The sequence below is a fragment of the Saimiri boliviensis genome, chromosome 2 (assembly GCF_048565385.1).
Source record: "Saimiri boliviensis isolate mSaiBol1 chromosome 2, mSaiBol1.pri, whole genome shotgun sequence".
In the NCBI taxonomy this organism is placed as follows: Eukaryota; Metazoa; Chordata; class Mammalia; order Primates; family Cebidae; genus Saimiri; species Saimiri boliviensis.
The window spans coordinates 34,208,073-34,227,048 of record NC_133450.1 but is presented as its reverse complement, the minus strand read 5'-3'; the positions used below and the strand labels follow the sequence as shown (position 1 = coordinate 34,227,048).

The following is an 18,976-nucleotide window of genomic DNA, read 5'->3' as shown; positions in this document are numbered from 1 at the left end:
TAGATTGTGTCTTTCAAGGAGTTGATCCATTTCATCTGAGTTATCAAATTTGTTGGCATGGAGTTATTCACCATAGCTCTTTATTATCCTTTTAATGTCTGTGGTAGCTGTTATGTCCCCTCTTCCCTGCTTTCATTTCTGATATTAACAATTTATGTCTTCTTTCTTTTTACTTAGCCTGACTAGAGTCTTATGAATTTTATTTATCTTTTCAAAGAACTGGCTTTTGATTTTATTGATTTTCTCTGTTGATTTACTGTTTTCAGTTTCATTGATTTCTGCTCTCTTTTTTTTTCTTACCTTTGATTTAATTTTCTCTCTTTTTTTTTTTCTACTTTCCTAATGTGGAAGCTTAGATTATTGATTTTAGATATTTCTTATTTTCTAATATATTAATTTGATGTTATACATTTCTCTCAAAGCACTGCTTTTGTTACTTCAACAAATTTTGGTGGGTTGTATTTTTACTTTCATTTAGTTCAAAATGATTTTAGATTTCTCTTGATATTTTTTCTTTGACACATTTGTTATTTAGAAATAACAGACGTTTTTTAATCTTCAAGTATTTTGTGGATTTTCTAGCTAACTTTCTGTTGTTGATTTCTAGCACAATTCCACTGTGGTTTAGGGGGAGACATTATATGATTTCTATTCTTTCATATTTGTTTTCCGGGCACAGTGGCACATGCCTGTGCTCCCAGCACTTTGGGAAGCCATGGCAGGAGGATTGCTGAGGCCAAGAGTTTGTGGCAAGCATGAGCAACACAGCAAGGCCCAGACTCTACCAAAAAGAAAAAAAAAGGGAGAGAGAGAGAGAAAGAAAAAAGAAAAAAAATTCACCAGGCTTATGTAGTCCTAGGTACTCAGGAGACTGAGGCAGGAGGATCACTTGAACCCAGGAGTTGCAGTGAGCTATGATTGTACCACTGCACTTCAGCCTGGGTGACAGAGCAAGACCTTGTCTCTAAAAAAATTAAAGATTAAAAAGTAAATTTAAAAATGTGTTAAGGTGTGTTTTATGGCCCAGAAAGTGGTCTATTTTGGCAGTTGTTCCAAATGAGCTTGAAAATTATGTAGAATCTGCTGTTGTTGGGTGAAATAGTTCATACATCTCTTAGTCTTGATCTGCCATAGCAAAACGCAGCAGACTGAGTGGCTTAAACAATAGAAATTTATTTCTCACAGTTCTGCAGACCAGAAATTCCTAGACCAAAGGCCAACAAGGCAGGCCTCATTCTGAGGCTTCTGTTGGCTTGTAGGCAGCTGCCATCTCACTGTGTGTTCAAATACCCTCTTCTCGAGCATGCATGGAGAGAAACAGCAAGCTCTCTGATGTCTTTTTCTCATAAGGGCACTAATCCCATCATGAGGGTCTCATCCCTATGATTTCACCTAACACTAATTGTCTCATGAAGGTCCTGTGTCCAAATACTACCACACTGAGGGCTGGGGCTTCAACGTAGGAATTTTGAGGGAATGCCAAAATTCAGTTCATACAGGTGTCAGTTATATCCAGTTGATTAATGGGACTGTTGAATTCAACTACGTCCTTACTGTTTTTTCTGCCTTCTAGATCTGTCAGTTTCTGATAGACAGGTGTCAATGTTTCCATCTATAATGGTGGATTCATCTATTTCTTCCTTGCAGTTCTATCAGGTCTTTGCTTCATGTATTTTGTTGTTCTGTTGTTCGGCAAATGCACATTACAAATTGTTATGTATTCTGGGAGTATTGACCCTTTTATCATTATGTGATGCTCCACTTAATCCCTAACAACTTTCCTTGCTCTGAAGTCTGCTCTGTCTGAAATTAGTACAACTACTTTTGCTTTTTTTTGATTAGTATTACCATGATATATCTTTCTCCATCCCTTTTAGTCTATATCTGTCTTTATATTCAAAGTGGGTTCCTCGCAAGCAGTATATAGCTGGGTCTTGGTTTTTGGTCCACTCTGACAATCTCAGTCTTTTAATTACTGTATTTAGACCATTGACATTTAAAGTGGCTATTGATATAGTTGCATTAGTATTTACCATATTTGTTACTGTTTTTCATTTGCTGTGCTTATTCTTTGTTCTTATTTTTGTCCTCCACATGTTTGTGGGTTTGTTTGTTTGTTTGTTTTGAGATAGGGTCTTGCTTCATTGCTCAGACTGGAGTCCAGTGGCACAGTCATGGCTCACTGCAGCTTTGACCTTCCAAGTTCAAAAATCCTCCTTCCTCAGCCTTCTTGAGTAGCTGGGACTACAGGCATGCACTACCATGCCTGGCTAATTAATTATTATTATTTTTTTTTGTAGAGACTACATCTCGCCGTGTTGCCCAGGCTGGCCTCAAACTCTTGGGCTCAAGCAATTTTCCCACCTTGGCTTCCCAAAGTGCTAGGATTACAGGTGTGAGCCATCATGACTGGCCTTCTGTGTTATTTTCTTTTTAATTTTTAAAATCTTTTTAAAAATCACATTTATTAGAATCCTGAGTGAAAATGATATTTTTTATTTTTTAAGAAATAAAGACAGGGTCTTGCTATATTGCCAAGGCTGGTCCCAAACTCCTGGGTTCAAGCAATCCTCCTACCTTCGCATCCCCAAAGTGCTGGAATTACAGATGTGAGCCACCATGCCTGGCCCCTACTGGGTTTTAATTGTGCATTTCATACAATTCAATTTTCTCTCTTCACTTAGCATATCAGTTATATTTCTTTTTTCTCTCCTTTTTAGTGGCTATCCTGGATTTTGCAATATACATTTACAACTAATCCAAATTCACTTTCAAATAACACTATGCCACTTCACTAATAATACAGGTACCTTATAATAACAAAATATTTCCAATTCTTCCTTCCTGTTTCTTTTAATATTATTGTCATTCATTTCACTTATACATAAGTGTATACAGCAGATAGATAATTATACACAATCAGCTATTCGTTTGCTATTATCTGTTAGAGCAATTACAAATAAGAAAAGTAAAAGTTTTTATTTTACTTTCATTTGATAAAAGAAAACTTCAGCTCAATTACATTTAAAGGAGTTTAATTGGCTGGGCATGGTGGCTCACACCTGTAATACCAGCACTCTGGGAGATTGAGATGGGTGGATTACCTGAGGTCAGGAGTTCAAGACCAGCCTGGCCAATATGGTGAAACCCCCATGTCTACTAAAAATACAACAACAACAAAAAAATAGCTGGGCGTGGTAGTGCGTGCCTGTAATCCCAGCCAGTCAGGAAGCTGAGGCAGGAGAATCACTTGAACCCAGGAGGCAGAGGTTGCAGTGAGCCAAGATCGTACCATGGTCCTCCAGACCCTGGGTGACAGAACAAAACTCCATCTAAATAAATAAATATAAAAAATAAAGGAGTTTGGCTGGGTGCAGTAGCTCACATCTGTAATCCCAGCACTTTGGGAGGTCGAGGTGGGTGGATCATGAGGTCAGGAGATCGAGACCATCCTGGCTGACACGGCGAAACCTCGTCTCTACTAAAAATACAAAAAATTAGTGGGGCATGGTAGCACACACCTGTAATCACAGCTACTCAGGAGGCTGAGTCAGGAGAATGGCTGGAACCCAGGAGGCGGAGGTTGCAGGGAGTGGATCTCGTGTGTATCAGATCTCTTGTGTACTCAGAGCAAGACCTCACTTATCACCAAGGGGGTGACCCAAGCTATTTATGAAGGATCTGCCCCCATGATCCAAATACCTCCCACCAGGCCCCACCTCCAAGATTACAAATTACATTTTCAGCATGAGATTTGGGCAGGAACAAATATCCAAGCTGTATTAATCTGCTCATCTGGCCGGGCGTGGTGGCTCAAGCCTGTAATCCCAGCACTTTGGGAGGCCAAGGCGGGTGGATCACGAGGTCAAGAGATCGAGACCATCCTGGTCAACATGGTGAAACCCCGTCTCTACTAAAAATACAAAAAATTAGCTGGGCATGGTGGCGTGTGCCAGTAATCCCAGCTACTCAGGAGGCTGAGGCAGGAGAATTGCCTGAACCCAGGAGGCGGAGGTTGCGGTGAGCCGAGATCGTGCCATTGCAATCCAGCCTGGGTTAACAAGAGCGAAACTCCGTCTCAAAAAAAAAAAAAAAAAAAAAATCTGCTCATCTTTTCAATTTTGGGAATAGAACTTTGCTCTATGACCTCATTTCTCCGTTGATGTAAGAATACTTGTTGATTTTTCAATTTGTTTGATTTTTAAATTTATATTATTTTATTTAGAGACAGGGTCTCACTGTGTTGCCCAGGCTGTTCTCAAACTCCTGGGCTCAAGCAATCCACCTTGGCCTCCCAAAGTGTTGGAATTACAGGCATGAACTACAGCATCCGGCCTTGTTGAGCTTTTTACTTATTAGAATGGAGTGACGACTTCTAAATTCCTTACATGCTGGACGCGAACTGAAGTTCTTCAATTCTCTTTCTTTCTTCTCCTTAATCTATAACTTTTCCCCTAAAGGTAGAAATAATGCTTTGTGTAGAAAACTTGTAAAACATGAATAAGAAAGTAAAATTTATCCTTAATCCCATAATTGACAGACAACTGTCACTAAACTTTTTGATGTTTTTCATTTTAGTCTTGTTTTCCCGTATAGATTATTCTTAAATACGATATATTTTAAATATAATTATGAGCATATTGGATATTCAGTTTTATGGACTGCCTTTTCATTATACTTTTCATCATACCTTCATTAACATGATACATTTCCCATGTCATTCAACATTCTTTGAAAACATCAGTTTTAATGGCAATATACTGATTCATTGTATGTAATTTTTAAAAATAACCTTCTATTTTTTTAATCTCTCTTCCTGACCAAGAAGAAGCAATGAAGGTTTTGAGTAGAGAGTGAGGAAAAAGGGTGGGTAATATGATTTGATTTCCATTTTTGGCAGGGAGGTTTTCTCCCTCTGTCACTCGGGTTGGAGTGTAATGGCACGATCTTGGCCCACTGCAGCCTCAACCTCCCAGGCTCGAGTGATCCTCCTGCCTCGGCCTCCCAAGCAGCTGGGGCCACAGGTGCACACCACCATGCCCAGCTAATATTTTGTATTTTTTGTAGAGATGGGGTTTTGCCATGTTTCCCAGGCTGGTCTTGAACTCCTGAGCTCAGGCAACCCACATGCCTTGGCCTCCCAAAGTGCTGGGATTACAGTGATTTCTATTTTAAGTAGTTGGCTGCAGTATGGAGAAAAGGATGAAGAGGGGCCAAAAAGAGTGCAAGGAGCCCAGGTGGGAGGTCACTGCATTAGTCCAGGCAAGACCTAACAGCGTGTGAACCAGAGCAGGGCAGTGAGATGAAGACAAGTTGCCTGTCAGGTTCTAGAGCAGGGTTGCAGGGGGTGGCAATACGAACTGGACTTGAAGGGGAAAGAATAGAGGGAGAAGGACAGGGTGAAGCATGACTCCGAAGTTTCTCACCTGCACAGTGAATGGTGGTGCATTCCCCGAGTCAGGGTACACTGGGGAGATTACAAGCTCTGCTGGGAAGATCATGAATTTGTTCCTGAACGTGTATTTGTGATATCTTTGGATATCTGGCTGGAGATGTGGAGTTGGATATAAGGGGATGGAGCTCAACCGGGAGTAGAGACTAGAGGTATCAACATAGGTGTTGTCTGCACATAAATAGCAAATAAAGGGGGAAGGGAGGGGGTGGGAGTGGTCTGGATTGCCTTGGATCTAGCCGACAGAGAGGGCACAGGTAGCACTCTCTGAAATGAGGCAGTACTCCACGGTAGGGGTATTGGGAGGACTACATAGAAACTGCTTGCAACGTCGGAAGTGCTTAATAAATGATAGCCACTGTGAGCCCGTCCAGCTTCCCTCCCGTCACGTTCACTCTCACTCTGTGCCCAGCCATATGGGCCAATCTGGATTATTTTAGAGCAGTAGGTTCCCACAGTGCCCTTGTACGTACCTTTCCTTCTGCCTGGACTGCTCCTTCCTTTTCCTTCTGTTGATTCACCTTCATCCGCCAGCTTAAGAATCACCTGATCTCACCCCACCCCATACTGCTCGACACCCATCAGGGTAGCTTTCCATAGAACATGTCCCTGTCCTGCATATCATGTATCTTGGTTTCTAATGCTACTGTAATGTGTCTGGTTATTTTGGTAATATTTCATGTTTGCATTTGATCTAAAGTCCTGGTTTTATTTTATTTATTTGAGACAGGGCATCATTTTGTTGCCCAGGCTGGAGTGCAGTGGCATGATCTCGGCTCACTGCAACCTCTGCGTCCCAGACTCAAGGGACCTTCCTGCCTTAGCCCTTCAAGTAGCTGGAACTATGGGCTTGTACCACCACACCTGGCTAATTTTTTATATTTTTAGTAGAGATGGTTTTTTGCCACATTAGCCAGGCTGGTCTCAAACTCCTGAGCTCAAGCAATCCACCCACCTTGGCCTCCCATAGGCTAGGATTACAGGCATGAGCCACCTCTCCTGGACCTGGTTTCATTAATAGTTGCACTAGACTGTGAGCTCCCTGAGAGCAGGGATACAACTGTTTTTGTTTATCTTCACGTCCTCAGTGCATAGTTTGGCAGATGCTTGAACCATATTAGGCACTCAACAAACGTGTGGCATGAATGAATAGAATTAGCTAGCAGACAGTTCAGCCGATAAGGAAAGGCTTTTACCAGGGTTGTTCAGGGGTGAACTGGGCTGTCATGAGAGCCAGTCAAGCAGAGCTCGGACCATCTCTTGGCAGGAAAACCAAGAAGGAGATTGAAGCATCTGACAGAGATTTTAATTGCCTTTAAATTTCCTTTGACCCTGGAGTTGCTGATTCATGCGTGCCTGTTTCTTTGACTCTTTCACAGAGCAGTAAATGCTGCCCAGGCACATGTAGCACTGACTCAGGTAGAAAAGCATCTGATCGCATACATCTGGGACCACTGGGGAAGGCGGGGGATTCCGATCATTCCAAGCCAAATGCTTGTCTTGCCATATTATTTTCAGGTGAATCAGATTCACTTTCTGCTTATCAGAGGCATAGCTGGGATCTGCTGGCTTCACGAGGCACTTAAATGCTAGGGAGGGAAAGAGTGGGTTTTAATCATTGACCCTCCCCCCATGTTCAACTACAAAAAGATATCCCAGTGTAATATTAAGTAGTGGGAAATATTTGCAAGTTGGAGTGCTGGAGAAATGGGCTTTCCAGGAGGGAGGTGGAGCCTCCAGGTCAGTCCCAGGTGATCATTTCTGAAGCAGTAGAGACCTCAGACTTGTAAGAGCTGGGTGCCTGTCTGGGCATGGTGGCTCATGCCTATAATCCCAGCACTTTGGGAAGCCAAAGGGGACGGATCACCTGAGGTCAGAAGTTTGAGACTAGCCTGGCCAATATGGTGAAACTCCGTCTCTGCTAAAAATACAAAAATTAGCCGGGCATGGTTGCGTGTACCTGCAATCCCAGCTACTCGGGAAGCTGAGGCAGGAGAATTGCTTGAGCCCAGGAGGTGGAGGTTGCAGTGAGCAGAGATCAGGCCACTGCACTCCAGTCTAGGTGACAAAGTGAGACTCCGTCTCAAAAAAAAAAAAAAAAAAAAAAAGCTGGGTGCCTTTGTGATTTTTCAGATGTAAGCCCTGAGATGCGTACAGCTTGTAATTTCCCAAGGCTTCTAAACAGCTCTGCCCCAGCAGGCAGAGCCCACTGAGGAGAGGAAATGTGTCAGGTTTGTCGAATCTGAGGCTACAAAGGGGTTTATCATCATTAGCATTATCCAATATCACGTGTCAGCTACTGAGAATGAATAAAATAGGGAGTTTCTAACTTTTCTGAAGCTCCAAACTTTTATTTCATTACAGAGGAGTTGGGGTCTATAGGAATAAAATTTTAATTATATTTATATTATGTCTCATATCTAGACACTGATTGCCATGGCAGGGGGAAGGGAACGTAGCATATCACGAATTGCCTCTTAAAGGCATCTGCCTGGAAGTAACACACTTCTGCTCTTATTCCATTGGCCTTAGCTAGTCCCATGGAGCCACTCACCTTTAGCAGGCGCACTGTAGCCATGCAGGGTGCCTGGGAGGAGCATCCGAATAACAGTGAGAGGTGGGCTTGGTGGCTCGAGCCTGTGGTCTCAGCTACTCAGGAGGCTGAGGCAGGAGGATGGCTTGAGCTTGGGAGTCCGAGGCTGCAGTGAGCTATGATCATGCCACTGCACTCCAGCCTGGGTGACAGAGACTCCATCTTTAAAAATAATAATAATAAAACCAGTAAGCAGTGAGCAGCCTTGGTGATGACAACATTTGGCAAACTGAGGTCAGTTTGTAACCAGTGATCCATGCCCAAAGTGCCGATGTACCGATAATGATTAGAAGGGAAAAAAACAGCAACTCTTTGGGTAAGTGGTTTAGAGATGGAGGTCGTAGGGTTTGAACGCAGGCTCCTTCCTCTGCCTCATATTTTATTCCTTCTTGGCATCTCCTCAAAGAGCATGGCAACTTCTTCATTTAGATGGCCTCCCTCCCCGGTGGGCTTTCCGCTAAACTTGGCAACAAAGCCCCCAGGTGAAAATGAAAGTGTAATTTAGAGCTGGAAGATGAGAAAGGAAGGGAATGTGGAAATAATATCCCCCTACAGTGTAAAATGTGGAGGAATAAAGCAGTTGTCACAAAAATGCTTCAAGCCCAACTATGTGAAATGTGCCCCCCAATGCCACCTGCCACTGAACCCCAGGAGAATAGGACTCCTGGAGGACAGATACCTGCTGGGAAAACACTTGGGCTTCCCAGCATTCCTGAAGGGGGAAGTCTGGTCCCCTGGGGCCTGTCCTGCACTTTCTAGTTCTCCTCCACTTTGGGACCTGAGCAAAGGCAAGCTGAAGCCACCTGGAGTCATTGCTTCCCAGGTACCTCAAGAAAAAAAAAGTTCTTATGCTCTGACTTTTGGGTTGGGAATAGCTTTTCCTTGCCACTTCTAACAGACAACATTCCAGGGGTCTTGAATGGAAATACACACTCACCGCTCTCTCCTCTGTGTGTGAGGGACAGCCAACCTGCCTGATGGTGGCAGTGACTGGAGCTGCCCTGCAGAGTAGACGTCTAGCATTATACTTACCTTCAACCACAGGGAATAATGTTGGGAGTGTTCCTAAACCCAGCTTTCAGCATGCAAAACGTGTTTTCAGTAGGCTCAGTTCATCATGGATTTGGGTTTGTCGAGACTATGCATCATTGAGTGGGGCCAGCCATCCTCAGAACTTAACTCCAGGTCTGGCACAGCACATGCCCCAGGCTGTGCTAAATCCCAGAGGGTCCCTTGGTTTAGAGTGGGGGATCCTGATCTCAGGGGTGGTTTGCTGCCTGTGACCCTTCTCTTCCACTCTGGTCTCTTCAGGAACTTGAACGCCTCAACCAGGTGCTGGAGGCCGAGAAGCAGCAGTTCGAGGAAGTGGTGCAGGAGCTGAGAATGGAGCAGGAGCAAATCAAGAGGTGGTGGTAGCTCCTGGGAGCTGGGGGTGCTGCCAAGTTAGGGCATGCAGAGCCCACCTTCCCCATCAGAACTGAGGAGACCTCCACCTCGGAGACGCTATCTTCCCAAGGCTCCAGGCTTGGGTGTTTCCAGAAAAATCTGTAGACTCCTCTGCCCCGGACAAATGAGGTCATTTCTACCCACTAGAGCATAAGGCATTGGAGCATCCCTCCAAGCCACAAGGCCTCCTGCCTTCGTGAAAGCCTCTCTCACCCAGAGTCAGACAGGACACGCTGGCCTAGAGGTGCTGTTGGCCAAGGCCCCCAACATTTGCTGTCTTCCCTGCCCAGTCCTTTCACATTTTTGGGAATGATGTCATTTGGGATCTTTAGTGCCATATATTGTTTATAAACCTAGTTGTACATTATAATCATCTTCTACTGAATTATAATCTCTTAAAGGTAGAGCCTAGAAATCTCTCTGTCTCTGTCGCTCTCTCTCTCTCTGCATATATATATATATATATATATATATATATATATATATATAAATATATATATAAATATATATGACTGTGTATATTTATATACACATACATATGGTTTTTAAAAAATCTATATATATGTGTGTTTTCAGTGGACTGTTATGAATTTTGGAGATGTGTGTGTGTGTGTGTGTGTGTGTGTGTGTGTGTATATATATATATATATAGTTTTGTTTTTAAGACAGAGTCTTACTCTGTCACCCAGGCTGGAGTGCAGTGGCGTGGCTTGGTTCACTGCAGCCCTGCCTCCTGGGTTCAAGCAATTCTTGTGCCTCAGCCTCCCAAGTAGGTGAGATTACAGATGTGTTCCCCCATGCTCAGCTAATTTTTGTAATTTTATTAGAGACAGGGTTTTGCCATGTTGGTCAGTCTGGTCTGGAACACCTGATCTTAATGATCTCCCACCTCAGCCTCCCAAAATATTGGGATTACAGGTGTGAGCCACTGCACCAGGCCAGAAATCTCTCTCTATATATTTTTAAAAACACTCCAAGTGATTCTGAGGCAGCCCCCGGGAATGTAGAGACCACTGCTGTGGGTGGTGGGGGGATGGTGGTGGTCATCATCATCATCCTCATGATTGTTGTCATCACCACACATCATCAGTGACAGCCCAGAAACAGTTTTCTTCTAACAACTTATACAATGGTGTCCATTAAATACGTATTTTGAGGACGGAAAAACCCAGAGGATCTTACTAAGTAAATAGCCAAACACCTACTCAGCTTCCAGAATGTTGCCACATACTAGAAGGAACAGAATGATCTGGCTGGGGAAACCAGACCCGCACCCAGGAAACATTAGTGCAATAATACATAATCAGGTGCCAGAAGGCATGGTGCAGATTTCCTGTGTTACGGGAATTGAGACACATGCATGATCCTGTGGGCTTGAATACAGGGCTGATTGGGCTGGGCCTTGAAAGGTGAGTAGGATTTGAAAAATTGGGCAGGAGAAGGGAAAGATGTTCCAAGTAGGATAAGGGGCAACTAGTGTAAAAGCCTTAGGTGACTGAAGCTTGTGAAGAAGGCAGCAAGGAGCTTGTTACCCTAGAGACGGGCCTTAGCCATGTTCTGTGTCAGGATGACATGGGTTCTAGCAAGTGCTGTCCAGGGAAGATGGGGTGAGGCTGGGGCCCCGTTGTTTCTCCAGCGTTTCCCTCTGCCTGTGGGGTACCCTAGGTTTATTCCAGGTGACAGATGCATGTGTAACTGCAACAAGTAACTCTAACCCCATGTGGCTGGGGCTTCTTTCAGCTCCAGACCCCTACAGCTGCTGTCAGGGCCCAGCTATGCAGAGGGGCTGGCCATTCAAGAGCCCTTCTGAGCCACATCAGGAAGTGAAGGAAAAGCATTTTCATGTGCAGAGGTGATTGGTGGGGCTGGGGAGAGTGGGCACTGCCATACCCAGCCCTCTGTCCCCACAGGGAGCTGGAACTGACTGCAAGATGCCTTAAGGGTGTAGAACAAGAGAAAAAGGAACTGAGGCACCTTACGGAGTCCTTGCAACAGACGCTGGAGGTGAGGGGGCACTGGTGGGTTAGTTGACCAGGTGGCAGGCTGCTTGGCTGGACCACATGACACTGTTTTTTCCAGCAATGTTTCCCCAGGGGGTAATCTGTAAGAGGAATGGGCATGGAGGGGTGCTGATCTAAAGGGTCTCTTCTCTACGGATCATCAGAAACTCCAGCCCATGCGTGGGGCCCACAGCAAGAAGTGGTTGTTCCGAGACCCAGAAGGACAAATTCAGGCTTGTCCTTGGTATTACCATGGCCTCAGGAAATCCACGTCTGATGCTTATATTTTTATACCAGGTGGAGGATTAGTTAAGGTGGGCAGTGGAGCTGCCCACCACTTTCTTCTCATGGCTTGTTCACTTGGCTGCTCCTGGGTGACATTGAACATAAAAGGAAATCAACTGCCAGGTCACCATCACCTGATACCACAGAAACTGGGATGGGGAGGGGAGGTGACATGCCTCAAGGACAAAGTACAAACTCTTTAGCATGGCAAGCAACTGCAAACTCTGGCCCCTGCCTCCCTTTCCCTCTGGGAGAAGGAACGCTCCATAGAGAAGAAGAAACCCTGGAAATGTTGGAGGAGAATGAGAACCACCTGTAGACACTGGCCAATCAGCAGTGTTCTCCATCGCAACCTCTGCCTCACTCTTCCCTCTGCTGCCCCTCCATGTCCTGCACAAAGACTCCCAATCCCTGCTCCAAATCACGGAGCTCAGGTACCTCAAGGAAGCAAGCTCCTTCATGCTCCACACCTTTGCCCACACTGTTCCTTCTGCATAGTGTATCCTTTCCACCTCTTCTCTGCTTGGAAAACTTCTATTCACCTTTCTAAGACTCAGCTCACATATCTCTTAAGTCAAACTTCTCTGAGCTCTTGGCTCCCACAGCATTTTGTACATATTTTATGGGACTTAACATGCTAGGCGCGTTTTCCAAAGTGAATTTCACTAGACTGTGTCTTCATGATCTCTCCAAGCCCATCCTCTGAAGTGGGCCTGGCACATATGGCGTGTGGCCCATATCTGTGCTGTATCCATGAATTACCATCAAGGCTGCAAAGGTTTCTTGTCTCCCTTGACTGACGGGAGCCTTGGAGCTTATGGGGCCTTTATTCATTTATCTTTCCCGTTTCATATCATGGGAGGTGGTTCCCGTGGATATTTTCCACACTGCTTCTGTATAATGCAGTTTAGTACAAGATCCCAGTCTGTTAATGAAGAGACTTTATTTTATTTTATTTTATTTTATTTTATTTTATTTTATTTTTTTGAGACAGGCTCTAGCTGTGTTGCCCAGGCTGGAATGCAGTGGTACAATCAGAGCTCACTGCAGCCTCAATCTGTGGGGAGAGCATGTAAATCTGTTCTTGGCCTTGTTCCTGTTGGCTGTTTTTCACATAAGCCCAATACATCTCCTCACTCTGCCCTGGAGGAACAAGGACCCCAGAAGGTCATTCGACCCATTCTAGTAGGTGCCATCTCCAGTGGAAGGCACTTTGGGCTCCTTTACGACTCCCTTGATGGAGGAGTAACCTTGCCCTCTTGTGAGAGAAAACTGGGCCTTTCAGCTCTGGAGAAGAATTAAGACATTTCAGCTGCCATAGAGGACTGACAGGGGAGTGGGTCACTCCCTGGAATGGAAAGGCAGGTGACAGCAGCCACGTTGGAGAACCTAAATTGGGCTTTGCTTTTCCTTCCCTCCCTCCATGCCAGGAACTCTCCATAGAAAAGAAGAAAACCCTGGAAATGCTGGAGGAGAACGAGAACCACCTGCAGACACTGGCCAATCAGAGTGAGCAGCCCCCTCCCAGCGGGGGTCTCCATAGCAACCTCCGGCAGATCGAGGAGAAGATGCAGCAGCTCTTAGAGGAGAAGCTCCTGGCAGAGAAGCGGTGAGGGAGCGCCGGACCCCCGAGTTCATGATGAGTTTCGGGGTCTAGCAACCTTCCTCGAACCGGACACCCAGACTTTTGGGTTCTGACCCTACTTGGCACTGACCAAGTAGGGGTCATTCACTTTCTATTGCCTAGGACTTAGTTTCCCCACCAGGAAAGTGGGAGGAGGACTTTCACTACCCAAAGCTGGCTTGATAATGATCTCGTGCAATGGTGGGAACCATGCAGAGTCATTAAGTCCTTGTCACCATGCTTTGGGGCAGCCTGGGCAAGTTTTTCAGCCCCCTTTTACAAATGAGGAATTGGAGCCTCAGAGAGGTTATATGACTTTTCTGAGGTCACAGAACCAGCAAGCTCTGGAGCCAGGACTCCAGTCTTCTGACTCTAAGCCCAGGGTTCCCATCACTGGCCACACCATCCATTTCATCCCCTGGGTGCCTGGACCCACGAAGTTCAGGGGCTTGTGAAGCTCTGGGATTCAAGGTTTCTCCAGCCCAGATCTCTCAGAGGAACTGCCCACCCATTGGCAATCCCTTCTGGCGAGTAAGCATTGAGTAAGTGCCTCTTCTGTCCCTGCAGGATGAAGGAGAACGAGGAGCGCTCACGGGCCCTGGAGGAGGAGCGTGAGTTCTACTCCAGCCAGTCCCAGGCATTGCAGAACTCGCTGCAGGAGCTGACGGCAGAGAAGCAGCAGGCTGAGCGGGAGCTCAAGGTGCGAACTGGCCTGATCAGAGCAGCTGGTCCCAGGGCCTTTCCCCTCCCTTGGAGACTCCCCTCCCACCCCTGCACTTTACCGGGTAGCTGGATGAATTATCTCTGTCAGGAGCCACCACGAGGGGAAGCAGCGAGTCTGCTGCATCATTGACAGACAGCTGCTGGGTGCAGGGGCCAAGTCCAGGCCATCTGGTTCAAAGGGTAAGACTTGGTGGCAGGATGTGATAACTCCCATCCAAGCCCATTGTGCCAGGGGTGACCAGGGAAGGCTTCCGGGGAAGATGGCAGCTGCTTCCAGGACCCGACTTCCTTCTTGTTTCCCTCTCATCACCCTCAGGCTGAGGTGAAGGTCCGCATGGACCTGGAGAGGCGTCTCCGGGAGGCAGAGGGGGCCTTGCGAAGCCTGGAACAGGGGCTGAACTCCAAGGTGCGGAATAAGGAGAAGGAGGAGAGGATGCGGGCGGACGTGAGCCATCTGAAAAGTAAGCCCTGCCTCTAGGTCCCAGTCCCCAACCTTGGCACTCAGCCCCAGATGGGGTCCCGGCCCTGTAGAGCCAGGAACCCCACACAGGGCCTGCTATGCATGAGGCGCTCCATGAATGTTGAAGGCTTTCTTCTCCAGTTCCCTCCCTGTGGGCATCTATGTGCCACTGCTTTCTTGTGGCTGTTGGATCTGGGGTGGGAAAAGAGCTGGGAGCTTCTTCCATTTGTCAAAAGCTCAGAGTCCCGTTCTCAGCACACCTGCCCTGAGATGGCTGCAGATTGTGGTTTGAAAGGCAGAGAAAGCCCCCTTAAGTAGGTGGCTCTGGAACCTTAAGGGACGGGGTCACCATATTTCCCACTCAACCTCACCAGAATCCTTGGGAGGGAGGAACCAGCTGGGGGTAAGGATGCAGGTGAACCTCACCCTTCCTGGCCCTGCCACCACAGGGTTCTTTGAGGAGTGCATCCGGAATGCCGAGCTGGAGGCCAAGATGCCTGTCATCATGAAGAACTCTGTGTACATCCATAAGGCAGCCACCCGCCGCATCAAGAGCTGCCGCTTCCACCGGCGCAGGTCCAGCACCTCCTGGAATGACAGTGAGTGTCTGTCTGCGTGTCCTGGGGGGTGGTGACAAGGCAGGAAGAGGGCAGCATGGGGAACGAGAAGGGTTAGTCCAGCTCTGAGGCGGGACAGTGTGACCTTGAACCTTGAACCCCACCATCCTTGAACAAATGGGTGAATTCTCAGGGCCCTGAGTTTCTTGAAGGATATGGAAGCCCACGGGTGGGAAGGGGCTGGAAGAAGCTCAGCACACATAAGGGAGTGAGGGGTGGCGTGAGGCTGGGGACAGAGCCAGGCCTTTGCGGAGGGAGTGCTCTTCATGAGGCTATCGGGCTCCTGTTTCCCCAGTGAAGCCATCCCAGTCCTTCATGACCTCCCAGCTGGATGCCAACAACATGGAGGAGCTAAAGGAGGTGGCCAAGCGGCTCAGCAGGGACCAGCGCTTCCGGGAATCCATCTACCACATCATGGCCACCCAGCCCGGAGCCCCCTCAGCACTCTCCCGGGGCGGAAAGTGATGGGCGCTCCTCCCCTGCCTCCCAAGTCTCCCTTGGATGGGTCGGGGAGGGGAAGGGGTGGCAGAGGGAGGCCTCACTCTACCAGCTCCTGGCCTCTCTGGTCTGGAGCCTGCCTCTCCTCTGGGGCAGAGCTCCATCTGGGGGCCAGCCTGGCCCTCAAAGGACAGGGACGCTGCCTTCCTCACCCTCACCCCACACCCCACCTTTGGGTCTACACCAGGGCCATACAGACCCGAGCGGGTGCTGGTTGTCATGGTGAGGTGAGGACAGAGTCTGGCTGTATGTGGAGATTTGTGTTCGTTGGGGAGAGGGGCAGGGAGAGGCTGTCTACCACTGTGCGGTCGGGCAGGGCCTGCCGCTCTGAGGAAGATGGCTGCCCACTCTGGTGCCCATGGACCTCTCTGGGACTCTTCGGCCCTGCCCCTGGTCCTTATGTAGAAAGACCTCATCTCCTCACCTTGACATTCCATTTTCCCTGGGATCTCCTAACCCTCTCTTTGCTTTTGACACTCAGTGACATGTCCCTTGGCTGAGGCCCCTCATTTACACCACATCAAGGTGTCGGGAGGAAAGGGGCCTAGGACAGCAGTTTCTGGGCTCCTGACATGCCACACACCCACCGCAGTGCCGCCTTTCCTGAGCTCCGGCCCTGGCTGTGAGACCACCCAATGAGTCCTCTCCTCCTCTGGTGACTTACTCACTCACACAGCCTCGGCACCCTGTGAGGGCAGAGTGATGGTGCCATGTCCCTCCTGCATGTGCACCTAGGGCCCTGGCTGGGAGCTGGGACCAGCAGTGATACTGGGGGCTCTCCCAGAGGACATGTAAGAAGATCAGGAGTGGGCCGGGCACAGTGGCTCATGCCTGTAATCCCAGCACTTTGAAAGGCTGAGGCGGGAAGACCACTTGAAGTCAGGAGTTCAAGACCAGCCTGGCCAATACAGTGAAACCCTGTCTCTATTAAAAAAAAAAAAAAAATAGTAGAATAAATAAAATAAATAGCTGGGCATGGTGGTGCACGCCTGTAGTCCCAGCTACTTGAAAGGCTTCAATGAGAGGATTGCTTGAGCCTGGGAGGTTGAGGCTGTACTGAGCTGAGATCATGTCACTGCACTCCAGCCAGGGTGACAGAGCAAGACCCTGTCTCAAACAAACACAAACAAAACAAGCTCAGGAGTGAAGGAAAGTCACTCTGGTTCCTGCATTATATACTCTTGGCTGGGTAAGGAGCCAGTGTTCCTGCTGGTCAAGAGATCACAGATGGCTCCTTCCCAACTGTCCCTGCTTCAGTCACCTTGCTGCCTCCTCTCCCTGCAGAGGCTTCAGCCTGTGAAGCAGCACGACCATGAACCTTGGTAGACGGGGAGACTGGGCCTGTGATGAGGCCAGTAATCACAAACATCAATCTGTAGCTTCTGTAGAAGACCACTACCCTCCAGGACGCTCAGGGTGTGTCTGTACCTCACTTGTGGACAGACAGACTGCCCAGCCCCTCTCCCTGCAGGCCCACCCTCCAAAGCTACCTGAAGCTATTGGCCTCTCCAGAAAAGGGGTCCTTCTGGGATCAGGGTGCTCTTGGATACTGCTGGCATTAAAGGTGCTCATTCTTTGCTGCTTGGAAAACAGAGAAGTTCTGAGAGATAGACAGATAGCTTCTAGGCAAGCCCCAGCCGAAGGTGCAAGTCACTGGGAGCCCATAGCCTATTCTGTGGAAAGAGAAGCATCGCTGCCTCTAAGAACACATGCACATCTTGTGCTAGGCTGGCCAAGCTCAGGCTGGGCTGCCCTGCTCTTTGCTCAGTGCTGTCTGCCAAAACTGATCTCCGTGGTCCCTTTCAGTGACAGGAGGACTTTGAAGGCTTCATCTAGTCTCTGCAGCATCTAGCCGGGGAGAGGGCTGAGTCCGTTTGGAATAAATGCATTTGACAGGGCTGAGTCTAAATGTAAAACTTTAAACATGTATAAACCTGCATAAACCTGGAACTTGTTTCTTTAATACATATGAAAGATGAACTTTGAATTGAAGGAGAATGTTTATAAAACCAAGATGACCGTTTCCTTTGTTTTTAAAGACTTAATCACGGCTTGCTTTTAGAGAGATCTTTTGTGAATTTTCAAATGCATTTGTTTTTCTTGGGCAAGCTATTAACCAGAAAGGAAAGTGCTAATCTTCATTTGCTTTGTGCTGCTATAACAGAATACCTGAGACTGGGTAATTTCTAAGAAACAGAAATGTATTGGCTCACAGATATGGTGGCTAAGAAGTCCAACATCAAGGTGCTGGCATCTGGCAAGGACCTTCTTGTTGCATCATCCCACAGTTGAAGGACAAAAAGACAGTGAGAGAGGAAGAGGAGCCAAAATTATTCTTGTGTGACAAACACGCCCCCTTGATAATGACATTAATCCATTCATAAGGGCAGAGTCTTCATGACCTAATCACCTCTTAAAGATCCCACCTCTTTCGGATCACCTGAGGTGAGGAGTTTGAGACCAGCCTGGCCAACATGGTGAAACCCCATCTCTACTAAAAATACGAAAATTATCTGGGGGTGGTGGGTGCCTGTAATCCCAGCTTCTCGGGAAGCTGAGACAGGAGAATCCCTTGAACGTGGGAGGGGGAAGTTGCAGTGGGCTGAGGTTGTGCCATTGGGCTCCAACCTGGGCAACATGAGTGAAACTCCATCTTTAAAAAGAAAGAAAGAAAAGAGGTCCCACCTCTTAATATTGTTACAGTGGCAATCAGATTTCTTTTTTTAATCCTGCCGACTACTGGGATGGTAACTAAACTGCAGTGTGAGTTTGGGAGGGAACACAGATTCAAACTGTTATCAGTGCTTTCCCATGCACATTTACCAACTGGTACTTCCTCCTGTTCTCAACCTGTATTTTCCATGCCCCAGGCAAGTCTGAGTTATCTTCAGCCAACTGAACAATCCATGTGTTTATTTGTTAAAAGCTGACTATGTACCTAGCACTGTAAATAGAAAAATAGCAACATCTCTATATGAAAATATGTAGGGGTGGAAATTGCTTAGTGGAATATATTGATATAATTTTTTTTTTAATTTTTAAGAACAAAACTCTTATTTCTTGGCCAATTAAATGCATTTCCTGCAATATCTCTTTATGTCTGTGATGTGGTCATTGCTAGAGAGAGGTTGCTCCCTGCAGGCCACGTGTAGAATTACGGAGTCTGTTTGCCCTCTGTCTCTAATACACACTCCTGCACAGGCTTCTCTGCCTCTGAGGAAGTGCTCCCCACTGCGCACCTCCTAATAATTAATTGGAAAAATCTGCTTAAGCCCTGA

At 47.1% G+C, this 18,976-nt stretch overlaps 1 protein-coding gene across 1 annotated transcript in view; it reads left to right on the top strand.

The window, feature by feature from the left end:
* PLEKHD1 (pleckstrin homology and coiled-coil domain containing D1) overlaps window positions 1–16,664 on the top strand; it is a 38,079-nt gene extending 21,415 nt beyond the window's left edge. Inside the window, exons 7-13 of the mRNA XM_074393074.1 lie at window positions 9,357–9,451; window positions 11,402–11,495; window positions 13,207–13,385; window positions 13,968–14,100; window positions 14,440–14,584; window positions 15,033–15,182; window positions 15,496–16,664. Of these exons, the coding sequence (XP_074249175.1) occupies window positions 9,357–9,451; window positions 11,402–11,495; window positions 13,207–13,385; window positions 13,968–14,100; window positions 14,440–14,584; window positions 15,033–15,182; window positions 15,496–15,665 (966 nt within the window). The 3' untranslated portion in view covers window positions 15,666–16,664. The remainder of the gene's footprint in view (window positions 1–9,356; window positions 9,452–11,401; window positions 11,496–13,206; window positions 13,386–13,967; window positions 14,101–14,439; window positions 14,585–15,032; window positions 15,183–15,495) is intronic.
* The last annotated feature ends 2,312 nt before the right edge of the window (window positions 16,665–18,976 follow it).